Here is a 24,979-nt window from a genome sequence, read left to right as displayed (position 1 = left end):
TATCTTGTTATATTTATACTGTGATCTATTTTAAAAGCTAGACACAAAGGCAAGAGAGATTGGCTCAAAAAAAGTAACTCCCAACCTCCAAGAATCAGGAAGGAGAAATAAAGAAGAATTTAAAAAAAATTTTTTTAAATCCCCACTTCTACACTGGCCCTTAAGAGTAAGAATAAGTTGTCATGGACCTTCAAAAGCAATGGGAGACAAAGGACACAAACTGGATTAAGGAAAGAATGGAATTGCTGGACCAATTTGACAATGAAAGAAAAGAATGGGAAAGCCAATGGAAAGTTATGCAGAAGAAGATAGAAGAGGTAAGTGATCGTTTATTGTGGATATCTGATAAATGCCAAGATACATGTTAATGGATGTTGTTAATGCTGGCTTTTGAATACCACCTTTACCCTTTTTCCACATGAGCAACACAGACATAATCTCATCCAATGGCTTTGGGTAGAGAGGAGAATACACTCATTTTATAATGCTGAATAGAAATGTAGCATATAATTTTTTCAGGGAGACAGAATTCATATAAAATCTCCAGATTAGAAAGATATATTTTCCAATTGTAATTTTGCTAAGTAATGTTCTTCCAATTAAATCTGCCCTTTGGCAGTCTGGAGAAGCCTGTAGATGCTTCTCAAAATCATGTTTTAAAATTCATAAAATAAAATACATAAGATCATAAAGGAGACTAATTATAAAAATATTTTAAATAACTTATCAGACCAAAAGTTAAGAAATCCTGGTTTAAATCTTTTAATAGGATTTTTCATGCCTATGTAATAATATTTGGTTAAAATAGACAATAGTGTTCTACTGACTACAAAGAGACTAGATGGGAAAGAGATCAAGGAAACATGTCCCTAATTCTATTGTTGACAGAACAAATATTCTACAGGACAAAGGAGGGAATCTACTCAATTTAAAGACATTAAAAATGAAATAATTATGTTACATTATTTCATAAGCATAGTTAATTATGAATATTTAAAATATTTGTTACTACAGCCCTTTCTAAAAGACTGAAATTGCATAATGCCTTAATTGGAATAAATTTGACAAATAAACATTAATCAGCATGGCACAAAAGAGTGTGTAGAATTAAGACATTGACTTTATGATTTCATGATGCTGGATACTTAATGGTGTATCAGACTAAACAAAATAAAAACTTGTTTTGTAATTCTACCACCTATTTTAAATTAATCCCTACTTAGACAAAACCATAAATTTATTCATTTATAGTTGTACTATGTTATCTATAGCCAGATACAGAACATTAGGTAACTTACATGGATTACAGACTCTACTGTGCCTTTTAGCATGAATTGAACAAAGAGTATCTGCACTCTACTGTAAAACAATATAGGTGTGATAATGAACTTTTAGGATTAATTCCTCTCATTCTCCTTCTGGCTCTTTCATGCTTCATGTCCTTGCTATTCACTGCCCAAGCAAAGATTGTACACTATAATATAGTACACACTTAGGTAATTGGTCCCTTTGGGACCAAGCACAATTCTAAATAATCTTAAGAGTTGTGCTGTAGCTCCTCTCTAAGACATCAAGGGTCAACATGATATAGTTGAAAGGACACTGTAAATCAGAAGGTCTCAGTCTAAGTTCCTATTTACTATTTGTATGGTCTTTGGTGACTCAAAATTTCAGAGTCTCACCTTCCTCACTTATAAAATAGAAGGGAAAAAAGAATACTTATAGCAGGGGTCTTCAAATTTTTTAAATAGGGGGCCAGTTCACTGTCCCTCAGACTGTTGGAGGGCTGGCCTATAGTAAAAACAAAAACTTTGTTTTGTGGGCCTTTAAATAAAGAAACTTCATAGTCCTGGGGGAGGGGGATAAATATCCTCAGCTGCTGCATCTGACCCGCGGGCCGTAATTTGAGGACCCCTGAACCATTCAATTAAAGGATGGTTATGGAGTGAATTGTATTTAAAATGATTAACATTATAACACTATCTAAAAACTAGGCTTAGTTATTGTTAATATTGTTAATATTGAAAATTTATTATTATCTCTTGCTTAATCTTGCAGCAATGATATAGTTTAGCTGCAAAAGTGAGGAGTTAAATGGGGAGGCTGCAACAAATTAGCAAAACTGATTTAATTACATTATATCCTAATATAGTCATATAGTCAAAATTTCAACCTTAGATTCCTTTAAGCATTTTGATTCTGCAGAACTTAATCATTAGTACTCATGAAAAAATCATTATCCAGGAGTTGTTATGTTTTAAAAAGAAACAAGAACATAAAAATTATCACAATCAAGCATTTTGGGGTATTTTATTTAATATAGTTTTTCTGTCTGTCTCAAAAAACAAAACTTTGGACCTGTATTATGTATTATTTTCTAATTACCATTTCTCCAACATCTCTTCTATTCTAGAATAGTCAGGAAAATGAAAAAAAGTCTGGATCACAGGAACAGAATCCAAGAATTTGGGAATTAAAAAGGACTTTTGAGGATATTTATTCTGGTGTATACACAAAAGAGTAACCTGAAAATTCAGTCTTTAATTAAAGACCACTACTGGAAGAAACCCACTCCTTCTCCAAGTAGCCTATTCCACTTTCAGAAAACTCTGACTGTTAAGAAATTTTTCCTTACATCAAACTTCAATTTCTCAAAGAATGAAATAAATAAGAATTGTAAAAATTGATAAAATGCCATATTTGTGCAATACTTTATTCCTATTATGTGATTATCACAATTTTGTGATATAGGTGGGCTATTCTATTTTTTTCTTTCTCTTTTTTTGAGGCAATTAAGGTTAAGTGACTTGCCCAGAGCCACACAATTGGGAAGTCTGAAACTGGATTTGAATTCAGGTCCTCCTGATTCCAGAGCCAATATTCTATCCATTATGCCATGTAGCTGCTCTTAGTTGGGCTATTCTTATTGTCATTTTGTCTAGGACTAGACCTTAGCTTAGCTACCATAAACAGTTCTATAAGGATCAATCAATAAATCCTTTCTTCTTAAGCAGCTTTGAGGTCCTCACATATAAAGTACTATGAAAGGATCACTGACTTTGTGAGTGAAATGTTATTTTATTGTCTTTCTAGCTTTGCCAGGAAGTAAAGCTCAGGAGGGAGAGCAAGAAGAATGATTGTTCCAAAACTGTTGAACATAATAAGAATGTCCAAAGTAAAATAGCACCATTTAGACCACATTCCTCAAATTCAGGACAATGTGACACTGCAGTACTGAATGATGGATTCTATCCTGTAAGTCCAAATCCAGACTCTATGAAAGGAGGCAGCTTTCTTGAGGAAAATATATCAGTGAATAAATCCAAAATGGTGTTCATGGACCCTCTGACTACAGGGAACCAAAAGAAATGTGATGGTGCATCTGACTTGAAGATTTCTGAGGCAGAAAAAAGGAGCTGTACTCATGCTCTCAATACAGTGAGTAAAATATAACTTGATGTAAGATTATTTCTAAAGAAATATTTACATTTCAAGGGTGCTAACATGACATTGTTTATATGTGTACAGGCTCTTGAGGAACTTGCCAAAGTTAGTGAAGAATTATGCAACTTTCAAGAGGAAATCCAAAAGAGATCTAACCCTAGAAGGTAAGTTAATATATTTATGGTTCTTTTATGTTGGCTCATGTAGGATCTTGTTCTGTAAAATGACCCTATTTGGAATTTGAATATGTCTCCAAATTAAACCCAGAGTCAGTAGAAACTTGATTTGATTACATACTCTGTCATTTTCTTAATGTGAATAGTTAGCATTTTCTTAAAACTATACAAATATGATTATGTGTTTTCTGACTTCTGGTAACTAATATATTTTCACTATTAAAATACAAATTTGTAAAAAAAACAAACAAAAAAAAAAAAAAACAACCCACTTACCTTTTTAGGGAGATTGGGAAAGTCAGAAAATTTGGAACTCGATTTAAAAAAAAAATCAATGTCAATATATTGGATTATTTGAAGAAAGTAGAATATAAGATTTTGCAAATATTGAATATTATTTTTGTATGTATTTTGAAAATAAAAAGCTGTTATTTAAAAAAACAAATTTCTTTTTTTTGAGTGTTAACATAGTCTGGTCATTCTTATGACTGATAAAATGATTAGATCATGGATTCAGAGTTGAAATGGATGCTAGATGTTATCTAGTCCAATCCTTTTGTACAGAGAAAGAAGCTAAGGCTCATAGACATAAATGATTTATTTGAAGTCACAAAGGTAATGGGTATCAGAAAAAGAATTTGACCCCAGACAGAATGCATATTCTCCCTCACTAAACTAACCCCCCAAATATCTATTATTTATTGAAAAATTTTTAAGTTTGAATAGCCTGATTGATTTTCTAGCCTTACAAATATGTTTGTTAAAATTGACTGTTATACATATTGAATTTAAGTTTTATATATGTTATATTTGGACCAAATCATAATTTTTTCTAAGATGATAGCTCATATCTAAAAGAAATTGATTATAGACACAATAGATTAGAGACATAAAATAGAGATATAACAAATTAGAGACATAAAAGTAGACATTGTATCTATACTCATTTCCAAACAAATTAAATTTTATACACATAAGACACACCCAGTGGAATTTTGCAGAAGTGGGTACAGATAGTCTCAATACACAAGATAATTTTTTAAAAATTTCTCACAGAGTTAATGTGTAGGGGTTGTTTTTACAGATAACTTGGTGAAGCATGTCACTTTCTTTATTGTATCTACTTTCCATTGCCACCTTATTTAATTAAGGTTCCCACACAGCTCTTGAAGCTGGTTATCCTCCTCCACTGCCGCTTAGTTTTATATCAAGTTCTTCCTGTAGTTTCTTCCTCAAACAAAAGGTTTAATAAGAAAAAAATGAAATTCAAACACAACAGTGAGTTAGCCTGATTTTCTATTTCATATTACGCATTTAAAAACACTATTCTTAGAACGGGTCACTATGCTTCACTAGATTACCAAAGGGATCTATGATACCAAAAAAAAAAAAAAAAAAAAAAAAAACCCAAAACAAAATAATTAAGACTCTTGAGAATCATGAAAAGAGAGTATTGGAGGAAGTTCTAGTGCTGGAAAATGATGCCAGAAAGCAATGCTTAAGCAATATGTAGTGTCTCCTCTTTACTAAGTCACCTGAGACCTAATCCACTGTTTTTCTAGAAGACTTCTCCTAAATAATGTTATCATTAAATTGTTCTGTTTAATTTCTATGCAGGATGAAGTCAGCTCCTTTTCTCCAGGAAACAGTTAATCTTGATGTGAATCACATGGTCAGCAATGGCCCCCCAACGACTCAAATTGGTTTTGATATAGAAAAACAAATAAATAGAAAAAAGCCAATCCATTTTGATAATATAGCCCATGACACTCCTATTAAAAACAGTCTTGTGGATACACTTTTTTTGCAAAGAAATGAAACTCCACCAATCCCTCCTCCAAGGAGTACTTCTCGAAACTTGCCAAGCTCATATTCTAGAGATTTCCTGGTCTTTGATGGTCCAAAGGAAAATTTAGACAAGTGGGAGACACAAGACTGCAGCAGTAAAAGGAATTATAGTAATAACTTCCCTGAAAAGCCACATGAAGCAACTGTGTCCAGCCCATATGAACAGAACACTTTGAAAAATCAAATTCCTTTTGCCACTTCAGTGGAAATAGCCAAAACAGATAGTGAAACTCAATGTAATAAGGACTTGGTGACTAATATATGGCCACATGAAATAAGCAATCTTGGAACAAGTGTGAAGAGTATGCCCTCAATATTGTGGTTTCCAAAAACTTGCCTTAACTCTGATAAGCTTCCATATGAGAAGCTAATTCAAAGTCACCAGGCTAATTCTGGCGCTGCTTTTCATGAAAGGGATGACCTGAATTCCTCTTTGAAACCTAACAGTGACTCATTTACAGGAGCTGGTTGCAACTTTGAAAAGATTTCAAAGAATGAAAAATTGGCAGCAAAGACAGATGAATTTAACCGAACTGTATTTCGAACAGACAGATGTTGCAGTTCAGTACAGCATAATCAGAGGCTCTCAAATTCTTCCAAAGACTCTAAGCCCTGTGATCCATTATGTACATGTGCAGTTCAGGCAAAAGAAAATGACAATCTGTGTTGCGCTCAGAACAGCCTCTCAGTGCTCAAAGAAAGAATGTCAAATAGTTTTACCAAAAAAGTCATGGGAGGGCAAGCTAAGCAAGCACAGGAGCATCTTAATACTAGCAATTATCATCACATGCTTCATGAACATAACTGGAGACCCAGTAATTTGTTAGGTCGTCCACGATCAGCTGATCCCAAGTCAAACTATGGAGTCGTGGAAAAACTGCTGAGAAATTATGAGAACTCAACAGGGTCTTTGTCACAAAACTCAAAATCCTTCCAAGATCAGTGGACAAAATTGGATTGCAATGTCATTAACAGTGACAATGAGACCTTTAGTCAGTGTTTAGAAATGTTTCCACCAGAACAAGAAAAGCAAGAACTTCAGATGAAGTCAGTTATGTCTATGGAGCAGCAAAGCAAAGAAGGAATAGAGAGGAAAAACTTAACAAAGGTAAGAGGAGATATTGCATTTTTGTGTAGTGCTGAATCAGAATTTAGCAATAGGTAAGCATTAAGTTAGCCAATTATTCTTTAGTCTAAATGACTCATAATGTGCCAATTTCTTAACTTATTGAACCTTTGGGACTTTGATTCTATAACTAACTTTGAACTTTAAAAGTTTCAACTTTATTATTTTCTTTGGTATTTTGAGGATTTATAACTTCACAAATTCATTCCTATATTTCTTCACTAACACAGATCACATACTCGTCTATACCTTTATAGATAATTTTTTTGCATTGCAAAAATAATAATTATAATAAATTAAATTTTAAAATTCAGTAATTTTCAGCTAACCTTGTGCATTAGCAGATTGCTTCTTTAGACTTGATTATTCTGGTCCTCAGAAAACATATAATTCATCACCAGATTATCTTACCAACTTTTCCAATTTGGTAGCCATTGGCTGCCATAAGCATCAAAAGCTCAGAGTTACCTTCTTTACATGGTGAGACCTTAGAGTAGTATTTGAATGAAGGTTGAATTTTATTCTACTTGAACCAATAAACCACCATTTATGAATTTTATAGTCTCATAAGATAATTTAAGTGTCATTAAATAGGCTTAGGGTTATAATGATAGCTGGTCTTGAAGTTCAAAATTCCTGGGCTTACCTCTGACCCCTGGAAAAGACTTCTTGCAGAAAGTAGAACATTAACTTAGATTTGAAGAAAGTCAGGGAAGCTAAGAGGTAGACTTGAGGAATGGGAAGCTTTCCAGACATGAGGGACAGTCATTAGACACATTAGTTGGGAAACCAAGTGTTGTGAGTGAGAAATAGCAAGGAGGCTAGTATCACTGAGTTGTAAAATACATGAAGGTAATAAGGTATAGGGAGACTAAAAAGATAGGAAGGGTCAGGTTATGAAGGACTTTAAAAACCAGTGGATTTTATATTTTATTCTAGAGCTAACCAGGAACCAGTGGAATTTATTGAATGGAGTGGGAATGGGGTGGGAATAAAATGCTCAGACATGTACTTTATGAAGAACTGTTTTACAATTGAGTGGAGGATTGACTTGAGTGATGAGAGACTTGAGGCAGATAAACCGTAGGAATTTGTAATAGTCTGAGCATGAGATGATGAGGGGGGAAATCTTACTGAAAAGATTTTTTAAATAATTTGTAATATTAGATTCACTCTTTCCAGAATCAGCTTCATTTATTTCTTCATGAGATTAAAGACATGCATATCTGTTTTAGTTAAGAATCTCACCAATGGACATATCTCTGGACAGATTTGTTCTTTGATATCAAAGAGCATCTCTAAGAAAATAAAAATATAGACATTTACTTGATTATATATATATATATATATATGTAAATTACAACCTATTATGGATAATAGCAAGAATGACAGTCCCTGACTGACTGTCTTTTTTTAAAAAAATTAGTCTATCATCACAGATTTTATTTATGGAGTACCACAGGGAAACTAAAGATAGAAGTGTTGAAGCAAAGTATACAGGATTTTTTTACTTATTGTTTCTGAGGTTAGCTAGAAAAAGTTTTTGCTTGCATTAGTTCACCAGCATCCTAAAAATATTTCTTGTAACATTGCATAAAAACTGCCAAAGCAAGGATGATATAGTATAATTTTCATTGAGAGATACCTTTTGCTAAAGTGAAAAATTTAACACTAAATTATCAAAATGTTTTGAATTTAAAAGAATCTTGGGCATGATCTAATCCAACTTCCCTCGCCCACATTCCTTTTTTGTCTTTTGCAAATCCTAGTGTGAACATGAATTTTCACCTATTCCATTAGAGACTTGAATCTTGTCAAATAGCCCAAAGGAGAACTTTGATTTAATAAGGGAGTTCTTAAACTAGATTCTGTAAACTTTAAAAAGATTTATAATTGCATTTCAGTAGATCTTACTTCTTTTGTAATCCTTTTTTTTTTATTTGATACATTCAAAAAATCATTGTGAGAAGGGGTTCATAAGTTTCACCAGAAAGCCAAAGGGTGACATGATATCAAACTAAGAATCCCTGCTTGAATGTTTTTCCATTACTTCATTTTGACTCAGAAAGATAGTCTTGCAACATTTTTATAAGGAAAGTGGAGTAATATCAGGATCTGAAAAATTCTCTACATTTCTAATTGCCTCACAATGAGCCAGTTAACTAGAAAATGTCAGGTTATGTTCTTTCTTTACCTTCTGCCTCATTTTTTTTTTGTTCATGAAAAGAAGTAGTTATATGACCCACAAGAAAAATAACTGGTCACAAAAATAATTGTGACTACCCTAGGCATAAGAAATAGAATCTTTACAAAAATCAAATTAGAAATGAGGAGAGCAGAAGATGCAGAGAAGAGATGAAAATAGTTAGTCAACAAGCATATATTAAGATCTTACTAGTTCCAGGGCAGCTAGATGCTGTATAGAGTACTGGGCCTGATGTCAGGAAGACTTTAGTTCAAATCTAGATCCAGATACTAGTTGTGTATCTTGGGCCTATTTTAACCCTATTTGCCGCCATTTCTTCATCTGCAAAATGACTAAGGCAAGCCTCCATTATCTCTACCAAGAAAGCCCCTGTGGTCTTAAAAAAGCATTATGATTTAACAATTACAACTTAACAAATTGCAAGCATTTACTAATAGGCATATTAGGACTGGGGATTCTTTATGTTACCAAAACATTCAAAGACTTCAAAGGCATCATCTTAGACTTTTAAGAACCTAAAATTCTTAATAGGTATAAGTGTTGGTGGGTACCAGGAGAGAGAATTTCTTAACCCAGGAGTTCCCAGAACCAGGGAAATTATCTTATCTTTGCCTAGAATCCCTATCTTTTTATTCTTTCAGTTCTCATTTATCTTCTAGTAAACCCTAACCCTAACACCATCACGAATGGAACCCAACTCTTTCTGGTTTTAAAAAATTGCAGCTTTACAGATTTAAAAAAAAATAAGATTCCACTAAGGAAGGTTTTGGATCCCCAATCATCCCAGAGGAGAGCGATTTATTAAAATGTGGGTTCATAATGGGAATAAAAAGGATTTTTTCTAATAAAAATCTTGAAAATATGAAAGTTTTGTTAACTCTCTAAATACTTTATTTCACAGTAGGAATGATATGAAAATGGCCATTAAGAAAAGTTTCTAGAATGCAGGTTGATGCCACACAAATATCTCTCTGAGTCTTTTCAGTATTAAGAAAAATGTTTCTAAGCTCCCCAGTTGAAATGTTACTTTGTAGTATTGGTGGGCACTTCCCCAAGTGAATGACTGTATTTGTGTTCTAGGAGTCTGTGGCAATGAAATCAACTGATGGAAAAGGGTTTTCTCGGCCTACCCGGCCAGCAAATCGACGCCCACCTTCCCGATGGGCACCCAGATCCCCATCTGCACCCCTCGCCTTGAAGAAGACTGTGTATGACTACTCTTTTTCTCTGCAATCAGAGACCTCAGTTGTCTGAGTCTTCCTAAGACAGGATTGGTAGATCCCATGGCCAAAGCTCTAGACTTTCTTAACAAACAGAGCATTCTGTGTGTTTGTAGCCAGTTGTGTCCTGCTCTGTATCCTTCAAGATTAAGAATTCCATCTATCAATATACAGAACAAGCAGTTAACAATCTTAACTTTTCATCAGTCTTCAGTGTTTTTAATCAACCGATGAACCATCTTCCTGTATTTTTCCTTTGTTTAATAGTTCAGCACAGCTTTTTTTTTTTAAATATCATCCTCATTGATTTGCCAATTGGATTTATGTTTAAATGGTGTACATATTTATATATTCTAATGTTCCTGCTAACAGCAGAAAGTGAGCTTGTATGCATGACAACATGTCTGTAGGTGCATGTGTTGAATAGGAAGTATCCTGGTATGTACTTAGGTGAGTCAAAGTTATGTGCTAGTGTTGATCTTACAATTATAACATGTATATCTATATATCCTTTGTGTTTATTTTAAAAGTTTGAAAATATGCAGTACTGATATTTATATTTTGGTTATTTCTTACTTAGATAAGAATACTTAGGTATTCAGCTATGATGTTTGGGGTTCAGAGAAAAAGTTATCTTAGGCACCCCAACTGCAACAATATGCATCGCAAAATATGTATCATATACAGATTCAAGCTTAGTGGAGTATCTTTGATAATATTCTTATAGCACTTCTTAACCTTTATACTGAGAAAACACCATAGTTGGGCTGATTTTCCCCCTTTTGTAATGAAAAATTGCATAATTTGTACCAGAGTAGCCTCCTGAAGCTGAGAGTTCTGCCTAAAATACCCACAGATACTTTTCTGTATTGCTCAGTACAGGAGGTAGCTTTTACTTCATGTTTGCCTCACTACAATTTGGGAACTCCAATTCATGGGAAACTAGACCTTAAGGAGCTTCTTTTGGTGTTTTAGTAACAAACTCCCCTGCAAAGGGACATGAAGCAAAGGTCTGCTTTGTTCTAAATTCTCTGTAGTGAATAATTATCAGTTCAATTCAACAAAACTTTAATAAGCTTCTATTATATACCAAGCATTGGGGACTCAAAGCAAAATAGTACCTGCCCTCAAAGAGCTTATATTTTATTGGTGGGAAATAGCATATGCTTAATCAAGTTTTTGTGTAGTCATACTATCTAGACTAATGAACTTTAGGGCAGTGGGTAAATCTATACCAACACCTTCAGTTTTTACAGTTGTCACCTTCTTTCTTAAAATTATTGGTATAAAAGAATAATTCACTTTATATTATCAAAGAAGAAACATATTTTGATTCTCACCTAAATTATGGTGACTTTTCTCTTTTTCTGCTTCAAACAAGTTATTATGTATCTATATTCCTATATAACATCAGTTACAGTTTTACAGTTGTGAACTGGCAACAAACTGAATTTAGAGAGTATATATATTTCTTTTTACCCTTCTAAGGAAAATCAAAGTATTCTGATCCCTGAAAAATTAAGATTTAAGGTTTAGAAATAACCATGATCTTTTACTTGTCTCTCTGACAAGTTTTACATTGTATTTATTTCTCAGATATTAACTTCTTTCAAGAGCTTCCTTTGCTGCCAAAAACTTAGTTGGTTCACATGATTGGAGTCCTTTGCCCACAGGGATTCAAAGAGCCTGTTTTTTTTTTTTTGTTTGTTTGTTTGTTTGTTTTATCAGCAGTCAGATTATAGAAATGTACTTTACCCTGGATGAGGTCTTGAGGTCTTGAAGTATTTATATTTAGGTCTTAAATTCCCCCCTTGCCTTAAAAAGCTCAGGGCTGTTGCATTGTGATAGATTGAGATTTAATTTTTACCTGTAAACAGATGGAGTTTACCAGGAGTTAAATTGCTTGCTTCCAGACATCTCAATGGATTTAAATTTGGGCCATTCAGATTTCAAGATCATTGCCCTCCATCTTTTTAGTGCATTTCAAGCCTTCATCATAACACAATGCTGCCACCTTCAGAGAAAATCTACATAAATTCCAAATGATATGACTCTCAAAACATGCATTTTTTTTTAATTTGGAGCTAGAGAAGGGTGGGGAAGGAAAGAGAGAACTGAACAGTTCTGAGAAGCATGGTTGGTTTGTGGTATAAAAATTCTGCACTTATTGGGAAGTCAGTACTTTTTTGCATGGTAAGAAGGACCTAATAATAATACCTGAATGCCTGACTAGTTTGTTGTACTTGTTTGTGTTCTACTTTAGAGGATCTAATATAGATGCCATCTCTTGGTAAGGTAGATGTCAACCTACACATTCATGCCATTTTCATATTAAGTACCTTTTAAATGAATTAGCAATACACTTGACAAAAACAAATCTTCCACCTTTATCTGTATGATTTTTTTTTTATAAATGTGCTATACCTTTCTCAGGAAAAAAAATTTTACCAAGTGTGTGAAAAATGATTCTGTAGTAGTATTTGTGTTAGTGTAAGGATTTAATGGATGATTTTTCAAATTAAATGATAGAATACTTCTTGAAACTTAAAATATATATATATGTATGTATATAATGGATAATTCAACAACACATTCTATATAGGCAATTCTAAAAGGTGCAGATAAGATGCTGATCTGCAGGAGTGAAGGGAGCTCCCTACACTGATGAAATCAAAGATATAAATAAAAAAATAATGCCCATATTGCAAAATGAATGACTTTGGAGCTATATGAACATTTATTAAAAAATTTACCTATTAGAAACACTTTCATCAATACAAGTTTTTCTGAACCAAACATTATGGAAAAGATATAGAGCAATCTAAATTCATGTGATTAGCTTTCACTTTTGGTAATAAGATTATTAGTCTAGACTAAATGTATTAACTAGTATTTCTTGTCATCCAAATTTTGGAGAGCCAACAGTTAAATCCAGGGAATGGAATGGGAATAGGATTAAACACAGATGGAAGTTTGTGAGTTTCTAGCATGTTTGCTTGTGTGTTTGTGTTTATGTCTAAGTGTTCTATGTGTCTCTTTGTGTTCCAAGGCCATAAATATAAGTGATTATTTGGATTATCAACTGTTTTTATTATCCATAATTGTTCCCTCATTTATCACAGGTAATTTTGTTGGTTGTGTTTTATTTTTAAGATAGTCCCACAAGGTTGCCACTAAACTCTGGATATTGTCAAATAAATTAGGGGTTTCGTAACAATCTCTGTCATCCTATAAAAATATTCTTTCCTAAAAGGGAGAGTTTTTGCTTTTGTTTATTTTTCAATGATTGAAACTATTTCTTTTGGTAAATACATGTTAATAAGCTCTTGCTTTTATAATCTCTCCTTAAACTGTTAAAATATGTCCAAATAGAATATGGGTTTATAGAAATACCCAATGTGGCCTTTATTTCAAGAAACATGTGATTTACTCTTTTTTTTCCTGATGAATATGAACCTCCTAAATTATAAACATAAATATAAACATATTTCTCCTTCTTGTCTCTTCTGGGAGATGGCTCCAAGATGCAGAAGGGAAACACAGCTTACCTTGATTGTTCAGTTCTAGCATTTTCTTACACCACTATAACTATGATATCTAAAGACTAGTGTACTACTTACCTACTCTAGGGATTTTAATTCATATCTTAATTGAATTGAATTTGTGTGAAAAAAGCATTCCCCTGAAATGAATCAGATAATACCAAATGATCTAATTGTTGCCTAGATATGTATGTTCACTTTTGATAGAGTATCGCTTGAAATTGTCTATTAAGTACTGACGCTAGAAATAATATTGGGTACTCAATTATATTATAAAGTTGTCCTGATTAGCAATAAAACCCAAAGGAAGGCAAAACTAAAACATAACTCTTCAGGAACTAGGGCATATTCATCAGAATCTTCTCTCAGACTACATTTATATGGCCTAAATATAGTACATTTATGGAAACTGAAGCTCTATTTAACTGATTATTATACAGTTTGAATTATTCTGTGCTTTTGTTGTTGTTATTGTTTTTTTTTTTTTTAACATAGCAAAAATCTTTGCAACCATTTTAAAAACACAATGATTCATATGATTTGGGTGTGACTGAAATGCTGTCTTTTTGAAGTCAGGCCACTGGCAATGTCCTAAAGCCATTTCACCTCAAGCATTTTCATAACTTTTCTTATCATATAGAGATTACTTTCATAAAAATGGTGAGATTGCAAGAATTCAAACTTTGGTATCGACTATACAGACTTAGAGTATTGAAATCAGATGCATATGACTAGTAGATTCTGCTTAGTTTATTATCTGCTAATATTGAATTATATTTATTTAAGTGAAACTATTTAAATGACATTATATGACTATGAGGAGATGAAAAAACAGTTATTTTTAAATTACTTACTCATTCCCCCTGCTGAAATATCTTTAATATATATGTTAAAACCTGTTCTTTTTTTCTTCTTATATATCTAATTCCAAATTATGCTCTATATACAGTGTCTCAAAATTCTTAGTGATGTTTTTGAGATAATATAAATACTATAGTATCAGTTTTTAAAGCATTCTGAAGGTATGGTTTCAATACATCCTGAATGGAGCCCACTTTATTAAAATATTGTTCATATGAATGTTGATAGTTTGATTTTACATTTATGGTAAATAGTCTTTCCAAACTAATGTGCTATATATGTTCTGCTCTAAAATATCATCATAGCAACAGGCAAATGGATGAAAACTTCTGCCTTGAAATCACATATTTGCAGACTTACTTCTACTCATTACAACTTTTAGAGATTCAAGACTGAAGATGAGTTATGAGTCCCTATCACTTTGTTCTTATGTTTTTATTCTCCATAGATCATGTCCTTTTTATTAAAAGCACACAACAGTTGAGAAAAATGCAATGTGTTGAATAGAAAACTGTCCTTTTATTCAAGATCTCAATTTTAAGTTCCCTTTTTGACATTTACTATCTGTGTGACTATAAGCAAGTCTCTTAATCTTGTAGTGCTATCCAAGCAACATTCTGTATTTCTAAGTTTCCACAGAATTGCTGACATTTCTCTAAAAGGAAGTTTCCACATTGGGAGTTCTCACATTAATAATGCCACAGATCTGGATCAGCCTCCTACCTATCCCCAAATTAATTTCTAAAATTCTGCTCCCTGGTGTTTTGTTCGGGATAATACTGTTCATTCTCAAAATAAGGCCAAGTTAATTACTGGCTTTATGTTTTTCTTCGTTGGTGTTAAATTGAATTAGGTAAAATTTTCTGGAGAAAAATAAACAATTTATGATAAATTTTAGAGATTCAGATTTTCATCTGAACATAGAAAAGGATATCAAGAGATATCCTTCCAGAGAATATCTTTCTAGAAATCTCCTAAAACTCTTTAGATTGGTTAGTATAAGCAGAGCAATATGACCACAGAGAACTGTCAATAGTTTTCAATCAAAAGATCTGGACTTTCTAGGCAGTCAATAAACGAATGCTAGATTGAACATAGCACAGAGCAGTGTTTTGAAGAAAGAAATTTGAATTCCTAGAGTGTATCTCTCAAACAACATTTAAAACATATTTTCTTCTCTTTAATGTCTTTTGGATTACATGCCTCTTTTACTTTCTCTTTCCAGTCTCTAACATCTTTAGACAAAATTGTGAAGCAGGTATTATCTTTTCAATGCATTCTCATTCTTTTACAGATTCTTCCCCATCACTCTGGGACTACTTGCAGTTATTGGCTCTTATTCTACTTTGATTCCCCAGGACTAGCATATGTTCCCCCCTTTATCATGTTTTTCTCTCTTTCCCCAATGAAAATTTAGCTGTAAATCTCCAGAATTCCAGATGTCAAACAACCTACATTCTGTTAATCTCTGCCCTGGTGTTACATTAGTACAGGACCCAGTACTTAACTAAATTTTCTCCAAAGACATTGCATTCTTTAACATGAATTTCTTTGTCTTACCATTAAGTCACTCTAATAGTAATATCAGTGTTTTAATTTGAAACCAGAGGCATTTGTAGTGGAAAAGACTTTCTAAAGTCAATGAATCACTGAGAGTATGGAATTATCCATACTTATTAAATAACCTTTACCACAATAATTTAATTGTATTGAAAAAAGATCCAGTACCATAATGATCATTGGTGTTAATGTTTGTGGCTAAGACTAAGGTCTTTATTAGAGAACAAAATGGTGACAATAAGAACCTATTTTTATAGCCCCCACCAAAGTCTATTTTATCTTCCCATTGTCTCAATGGCACCTGATATTAAAAGCAATTGTAGTAGAAAGTTACTTGTCACGGGTCTGTATTTGACATCTCTGCTAGATAATATCTCAAAATCATTCATTTTATAGATGAGGGAATTAAATCCTAGAGAACATAAGATCTTACATTGAGAACTAGAAAGTAATTGTGGAATCATCCAATTAAAATGCTTATTTTTACAGATGAGAAGACTGAAGATCAAAACAATGAAGAAAAATGTTCAAGGGTAACTTGTTCAAAATTTTTGTTAACAGTAGGGCTCAGATATGATCAGAAGACATTATAACATATTTTCAGTGAATTAAGTTCATGACCAAATTATGTATATAGAAACAGAAATAGCTAGTACAAGATTTTCATACTGGTATTCAGCACTTAGTGCAGCACCAGGCACATAGTAGGCACTTAATAAATGATTGTCGATTGATTCAGTGGGCCTATGTTTTCATTGTTACAAGATGGATTGGATATGAATGAATGAATGGATGAATGAATGGATATATGAGAATGCCAAAATAGGGACACAGACTTAAAAAGTTTCCACACACAGAGTGAACTATGGAGAAATTTATAGTGTAATTCATAATTTGTCAACTAAGAATAAATTTCTTAGTTAAAAAAAAAGTATTCTCACTTTCAACAATAACACTAAAAGCATGAGTTATTTAGAAAAAGGATCATGTCACAATCACTCTGCAGGCAATAGCTCCTAAATGGACCACCTTACATTGCTTAATTTGTGGCCTTGAACCTTTTGTCTGCCATCAGTATTTTTAAGAATCTACCACCCCAAAATTAAATCCCTTGAATTCCCATTCAGCTTTCATCTAATATGCCATCATGATAAGAGATGTTATCTATCAAAGCAGGATAATTCCTAATCTAGCAAACTCTCTGCATTTAGATTATGTTTTTCTGAAAATTTGAAAACAAATGCCTTTAAAATCAAGACTTTTAAAGAAAAATCAATACCTTTTATATGGTTTTCTGTCACACTGCTTTGTTCCATCACTGTGTACTTTTTTGTCACTCATTCCTCTACACTCAGTACCAATTGCTGTTGAATTTTCTACTTGTGATTCTTTTTTAAAAAATTCATTCTCACTTCTTTTTTTTTTTAAAACTACTAACAAGTAAATGTGCAACCTTTGGTTTTCTTTTGAAGATGCATCATACCCTCTTCCTCATTAAGTGTTAACATACATTCTCTCATGTTGAACATACTTCTGATATTATTTTTGAGAGATTTTTGAATGTTTTTTTACTTGCAAAAGTTTTACAACATATAATATTGTATGTTGTAAGCAAGTAATCTGAGGGGCCAATCCATTGAATTATCCTGAAAAGGAGAAGGAGATAATGTGACTCCTCAGCCCAAATCCAGTTAACACCTTAAGATGATTTGCACTAAATACAATTTTCTATGTAATGTAAGAGAATTCAAACAATTAACAGCATATAGCATAAAATATACCAAGGTAAAATACAACACAAAACATTTCAAATGGTAAATGATATATGATAAAAAGATGACAAAGAAATCCAACTCGTTATCTGATTTCTGCTATTTCTTATAAATAACATAATTCTTTATTTCTAAAGGAAGACATATTGAGCAAATGTTTCTAAAAAATAAAAATGATTCTTTTAAAATTATTTTTTTTCTTTTTCATGATATTTATTTAACAAAGGATGGTAAAGGCTTGTATAGAAACATGTCTCCCATCAATGAATTCTATATACCTTATAACATGTTCCTTGCATTCATTACAACTAAATTGTACATTAGAATGGTGTTTTTGTGCTACATAACTAATTTTTGGAATGAAAATTATACTTTTAATACCTATTATACAAATTATATTTTAGTACATATAAAAAAGAGCTAAATTTAGCATTATTGTAATCTTACAAAGTTCTGTCTATAGAACTATTTGGGGGGAAAAGTAGGATTCTTGGTTTAAAAAATGGGATTTTTTTGAAATATGGGATTATGAATATGAAATTATGGGATTATGAATCTCATTTAGGAGACTTTAAGGTTTTAGAGCTTGGTAAGGAGTATCTAGAGGACTTTAATTAGGAAGTCGGGTTTGTATCTGTGATGATAGAAGTTACAAAAATTGATGAGATCATCAGAAGAGAAAGTAATAAGCAAAAAGGGTTTAGATTGGAAACTAAGGGAAACATTCCCCTATTTAGGGGAAATTTATAGGGAATAGACAAGGGAAAAGTAAAAAAAAAAAAAAACAAAAAAACAAAAAACTACCATAGTGAGGGCTCAGTTGAGACCAGAGAAGATGAATTTATAGCATTTTTGTGCTTTTTTATCAGTGCAATTTTGTGATTTCCTATGACATGATTTGGAAATTTGATGGTAAAGCCAAGGAGGCTAAGAATAAAAATCATTAGGAATAACAGAATAAAAGTTTATGAATATGGCCTGGAATAGTTTATAGATAGGAGCAGGATAAACAAAATAAGCAATTAAAAACTGAATTTAATCAGTTTAATTCAAGTTACTATTTAGCAGCCTCCAATAAAGATCGACTCATGCACCTATCATAATGGGAAGATAACTGGATTCCCTAAGGCTATTTCAACAAAATATAAACTGTAGCAAATCTTTTTCTTCCTGGAAAGGCTTCTAGCACAGGTTTGCTGACTGTATGGTTCCCTGCTGTCCAAGAGCCAACTAATGTAACCTCAAAAAAAGCTCTTCCTCATCCTGTTAGCAACAAAACCATGGCATTGTCAGTCATAGTACTTCATTCAAAGAACATCTACCATGACACAGGGAGTTTGAAATCCGAATTGGTGGCAAAAGAATAAGGTATGATAAAATCACATAAGGAAACTGATAAATGTCTAATGATTCTGTATATTTTTTCCATTTTTTTCACTTATTCATTTTTTAAAATTGAATTTAATTTTATTTGTTCAAGTTTGTCTTTTTTGGTTAATACTATCAATCAGTTTGTAAACTGTCCCTGTTTTTCTTGGTTTTTTTCCAGGCCAGAGAAAGTTCTCTCTGCCCTCCAAAATAGCATAGCAAGATACCACCAATATCAAGGGACATCTGTCAGAGATAATTAATTGGAGTGAAAGTTGAAATAAAACTGACTTCTTAAGACATAGCCCAAACCTTCAATCTCTTAACTTGAAGAGCTACATTCTTGACTGAGGGAATTTTTGTTAAATTTTTGTTAAATAGATTCTGGTTTCTTAGGTGGCACTATCTGGCATTAGCTTTCCATTTTCTACTTCACATTGTCAGAGTGGCTCTAGATTGTCACATTTATCCTGAAAATTTATTCAAGTAATATTCAGATTCAAAAATCACCAGACAGTTTGCTAATGTAATGCTGGAAGAACGAAAACAGTATTTTGAAGGACTAAAATAGTTAAATAAATGATTGGCCAATTACTCTTTTTTTCTTTAATCTTTCTCTTTCTTGACCTTGCCCCTCATTAATTATTCCAGTTATTATCAGCCCTTTGGAAATTCTAATTAAAGTCACTGAACCACTAAAACCACTGGTCACTAATATTTTGAATTACAAATTAGTCTGTAGCTAGAGAAACAGATAGAATGTCAGTACACATGCATGAGACACTGCCTGGGAAAACCTGAGGAATAGAAGGGAAGGACCATTATCAGTGGCACTGTTGTGATAAGTTAGATTGAATGGGAAAAGTAGAGTTTGTTTAAGACAAAATCTTTTTAATTTAATAAATATAAACAAATAAAAATAATCTGATTTTTCAAATATAAAATGGCCCCAAAGAAAGCACATCTAACAGTATATAGCACATTGTTTTTCAGTTGTCTCTGATTCTTCCTGACTGGATGGATCGTACTATCCATGGGATTTTCTTGACAAGGAAACTGGAGTGGCTTACTATTTTCTTCTCCAGTTGTTGTTGTTTGTCCTTCATTCTCAAAGAGGACCATGACATCAGGGAGTTGAGGCCATGACATGCAAGTGAATTGGATTTAAGTGAGAGAGGCCTGTGCAAGGTCACCTGCCTCACTTTCCCTTCCAGAATCATCTGGATCCAATGGCAAGAGATAGATCAGGATGACTGGAGATGGCCCTGGATGCAATGAATTAAAGCAAACAGAGCTTATGCAACTTAACCAGAATCACACAGCTAATAAATGTCTGAAACTAGATTTGAATACAGGTTTTCCTTACTCCAGGCTCAGTGCTCTATTTCTTGAACTATATCACTTGTAGTAGACCAAAAAAAACTCCTATTTTTTAAAGTAAATGAATAATTTTTTTTCTCAAAAATACATAATGTTTATTTATCATTTCACAATTGAAAAAGAAGTAACACCTGAGATCATTTAGATGAATTTCATCGGTGTATTGGGCAATTTAACTATTTCATTACAGTTGGAAACATCAAGAAATTTATATTCTCCATGGCCTTAAATATCTACAGCTTGCTTGAGGAGACAACATAGATATATTTAAAAACTATTCTCATAAAAGGGAATTATATTTGTCAGATGAGTAGTGTAGACAGTAAATGTTGCTAGAGTTTCTGTGTGTGCACGTGTGTTTTGGTTTTTTAATCAACATAAGTCAAGGAAGATTTCATGTATACTTCTTTATGTTCCCTGGAGAGAGCTAAGACTCCTCCGAAGCAAAGTGACAGGAAGGTAGATTTCAGTTCCACATAAGGAAGAAATTCTTAGCAACTAGAGCTATCCAAAATTGTAACAAGCTACCCTAGGGGAAAATGAATTTCCTGTAACTGGAAATCTTCAAGTAGAATTTGGATGACCACTTGTTAGGAATATACTGAAGGGAGTTAATACATTGAGTAGAGGACTAGTCAGCATGACCTCCAAGTTTCTTCTGACCTCTGAGATTCTGCTTTCTATAACTTTAACATATGGAATGCCTGTGAAAGCATTCCCCATAAGTAGAATTGCCTTAAGAAGGCAGAGATTGGAATATATAGTATACAATGAAGGAAATACAAATAAGCTAGAACAGCTTCAATGGAAGGCTCATGTAGGGAAGGAATGAGAAGTAACAGTGAGAATCATAAAAATCACAGGCTTTAAACCTATTTGGAGCCTAATAGTTGATGACATTGAATGCCAGATTTAAATAATTAGACCATCATCTTGTATGCAATGAGATATCCATGGAGGATTTCCAGAAAGAGAATGATTTAATATTTCTTAATCAGAAACTAAGAGTAAATTAGTTCTAAGCAAAATATCTGTGTCAAAATTGCCCTCTAATTCTCATAAAATTTGATTTTAGGAATGCAAGACAGAGAGAGTTCTGGAAGGAATAAATGTCTGCAGCTAATACTCAGTTGGGATATAATAACTGCTATTAAGTCACTAAAAATCCTTTCATAGCTTCAAGTAATAAGTGTGCTTTTGTTTTTATTTTTTAGAGGGGGTAGTTAGGGTAAGTATAGGGGAGATGCTAAGTGAAGCTAAGACCTTTTGCTATGTCAATAAGTTGTTAGTTCTAGTTGTAACCAGAACTGGTGGCACAATGGATAAAACACTAAGCCTAAAGTGAAGAAGCATCTGAGTTCAAATCCAGTTTCAGATATGAGTTCTGTGATCCTGAGCAATTCATTTAATTTCTATCTGCCTCAGTTTCTTTAAGTATAAAATGAGGATAACACTACTTATCTCACAAGGATCAAATAAGACAGTATTTATAAAAAGCATTTAGTATAATGCCTGACACATTATAATTATCATATAAATTATTTTTCGCCTCTCCTTCCCTTATGTCTCTACTATTTTTCTGATCATAAATTGAGCTGTAGCAAGAAATTTAGGAAAGTCATTAAGGTTGGGGCAGGAGAAGAGGAGAGTTAGGGAGAAGAAGGAATTAACCCAGACCACTATCTAGTAGGTTCCTATTTTAATTAATTTTCTTGCTAATTAGTTACTATCTTGGAGGACTCTATGTACTTTCAATCTCAAAATTGAGGCCCTGAGGCAAAATACCAGTTGCCTTGACCTGAGTTAAGTATTGGCTAGAACTTCTGCCTATTCCTGCTTACTTTGTGCTAGAAATTGAACTCTATTTAAATTTTTTCTTCTTGGATCTCATCTCCTCCCCCATTGGCTTTGATGACCTAGAATCTTGCTTCCTTCTCTCATAGGATGCCCTCATTCTCTGAATTCATATTATTCTAGTTTATTCAATGTCCCAGCTGCATACAGTCTCTTTCTTGCCTATGGAGAAAAATACAATAGGTAAAAAGTACTTCTCATCATTCAGCTTCTTTCTTTATTATTATTCTGCTGTTTCTCTATGTTGGTTTTAATTTTCTAAAAATCAAACTTCTTGACTATTTATTGGTCCATATTTACTCCTAAAGTCCCAGAATCCTTCAAGTTAAGATATTCATGTTCTTTTTGACAACAGTCCAGGAGAAAAATCTTTAAATACTCAATGATATAATGATTCTGCCCTCACTAGTAGAGAATAATTTTCTGTATGTGCAAAGTATGTTTCCTATTATGAATATGAATTCTAAAAGACTTTTTTTTCTGGATAGAAGAGAAGGGCCCTGAGAATATCGTCAGTCTAAGAATACAGGGAAAATAGTTGAGCATGGTCCTTTGAGCCATTCTCATCATTGAATAAAGAGCCTATAGGAATGCGGCTCTTGAATGTTAAGGCATGGTGTTTGGATTTATTTGCTAGAAAATGAAAACCTATTAAAGAATTCTGGGGGAAATTATTTTATCAGAGTTGTTTTAGGATGAGTATGCTGGCAAAGATATACATAAAATTATGTATATAAAATGGAGTCGAGACCATTTAGGAATCTATGCCAACCATAGGCAAGAGTTAAAAAGAATATGAGCTAAAGTAGATACTACCCTAGAGTAGATAAAGTAACTACCTTAGATAGGGAATGGAATATATAGAAATATAAGGGAGAGGATGAATGGGATGTCTATTTCAGTACCAGAGTCAGTGGAATTTGCCATTCAATTGCGAGTGAGGACTATAGGAAAGGCTTTAAAAGGATGTAAGATTTTTAATATGGAAAAAAAAGAAGCATCTCATTGCTATGAATTGAAATAGGGAACTTCAAAGGTTTGGAAGAAAAGTGAGTTAAATTTGGGATATGTTGAATTTGCAGTGGTAATAGAACTTTCAAATGAATATGCCTTTTGGATATTTTGGAATTGTGATTATAGAGTTGAAGGGAAAGATGATACTTAGAAATAAAAATTTGAGAGTTAAATATTTTTATTTTTAATAAAATTTAAATTAAATTAAAATTTAAATAAAATATTTTAAATAAAAATTTTGAGAGGCCTAGAAAATTTCTTTCTGATTATAGGAGGGGGGTTGGAGCTGAGCCCCAAGGACAAATGATGAATGCAAGGAGGAAAAGTAAGAACATTTTGTTTTCTATCTTTCCACATTTCTTTGTTTCAACTTTTTGAGTTAAGAGGAATAGTACTTTGTTTTCTCAGGAGACAAAAGTTGTCAGTGTAATTCTATCCTCAAAGTTCAATGGGTAATGTCAAATGATTCCAAGACTGTTCTATTCATGATCATATTTCAGGAACAATGTGCAGTTGTGCTTTTTGTAAGTAACAAGGTCTGTGAGCACGACTATGGGCTAATTCAAAATGTAACTTCTATGTAAGTATTCTTAAGGATCATTTGAAAATTTTCATTTGTGCTTTTGAAAGTTTTCAGCTTAACCCAGGGAAAGACGAATTAAGGAGGTATTTAACAAGGGGGCTGATTTAAATGGAACTACAAGACTACTGCGATAAATGAAGAAATATATTCTTCATCAATTTAGCAGAAATTCTGGAAGAGATCCTAGAGATTATCTAGCCAGTTTTATAGATTAGAAAACAGCTACAGAAAAGGAAAATAACTTGCTAATCACACAATTAGAAAGGGGTAGAACAGTAATTCAAAGTCTTCTATGTCCCCAGAACAAACTTTCTTTTCACTACGGCATGCTTCCTCTTCTCTCAATCCAAACTAATTAGGTCCAATCTATGCTAGTTTCTTGTCACACATTTCCAGTTAGAAACTGCTATGCCCAAGTCAGTCTCATACAACAATTAGAAAAGAGGGCATTTCAAAAGAGGCTCACTCATTTGTGTTTTTAGACTTTTTATGGACAAGGTGACCATGCTCCACAAACTGCCTGAGGTAAGAGGACATATACAAACCAAAACAGTCTCTACCCTCAAGAAGCTTCCACCAAACATAGTATTTGGAACCTATTGCCCTGGCAGTTTTATGGGCAGAATTAACAAATTTACTTCTAATAAAGGAAAATATTTCATCTTATGAGATGGGATGCTTCAATTTGGAAGCAAATTAAGAGGGAAAGCTAGGAATATAATTCCTGATATTGGATCCAGGATATTAACCATTGGTTCTGACAGACTACCTCAGGATTAGTAGTAAATAGCCTTATTATTCTTTGATGTTGTATTATCCCAATAATTTCTTTTTGTTAGACTGGATTCATTTAAAAGAAAGTACCTCTCTGTGTGACTCAAATAACAAGACTAAATTTGTCCTCAAATTTTTCACTAGAATCATATAAAGAGATGCTTATTTTAAGATATTTGGAATGAACAAGGTAATAAGAAATGTACAATGCAAGTGTTATAATAGAATCCATAGAATCATAGAAAAACCAG

At 32.8% G+C, this 24,979-nt stretch overlaps 2 protein-coding genes across 3 annotated transcripts in view; both read left to right on the top strand.

Annotated features, from left to right (window-relative positions):
* SOGA3 (SOGA family member 3) overlaps positions 1–136 on the top strand; it is a 76,569-nt gene extending 76,433 nt beyond the window's left edge. For both annotated transcript variants that reach the window (XM_051997714.1, XM_051997713.1), the window contains exon 8: positions 38–136. The gene's annotated coding sequence lies outside the window, so the exon portion shown is untranslated. The remainder of the gene's footprint in view (positions 1–37) is intronic.
* A 40-nt stretch (positions 137–176) lies between these two features.
* KIAA0408 (KIAA0408 ortholog) lies at positions 177–14,642 on the top strand. Its single transcript, XM_051997715.1, has 5 exons — positions 177–317; positions 3,094–3,438; positions 3,529–3,608; positions 5,238–6,576; positions 9,881–14,642. The coding sequence occupies exons 1-5, from the start codon at positions 183–185 to the stop codon at positions 10,052–10,054; spliced, it is 2,073 nt and encodes a 690-aa protein (XP_051853675.1). The 5' UTR covers positions 177–182; the 3' UTR covers positions 10,055–14,642.
* The last annotated feature ends 10,337 nt before the right edge of the window (positions 14,643–24,979 follow it).

Source organism: Antechinus flavipes, chromosome 4 (genome assembly GCF_016432865.1).
Source record: "Antechinus flavipes isolate AdamAnt ecotype Samford, QLD, Australia chromosome 4, AdamAnt_v2, whole genome shotgun sequence".
Taxonomy (NCBI): Eukaryota; Metazoa; Chordata; class Mammalia; order Dasyuromorphia; family Dasyuridae; genus Antechinus; species Antechinus flavipes.
Note: the sequence above shows the minus strand (reverse complement) of the source record. Positions and strands in the feature narration are given on the sequence as shown.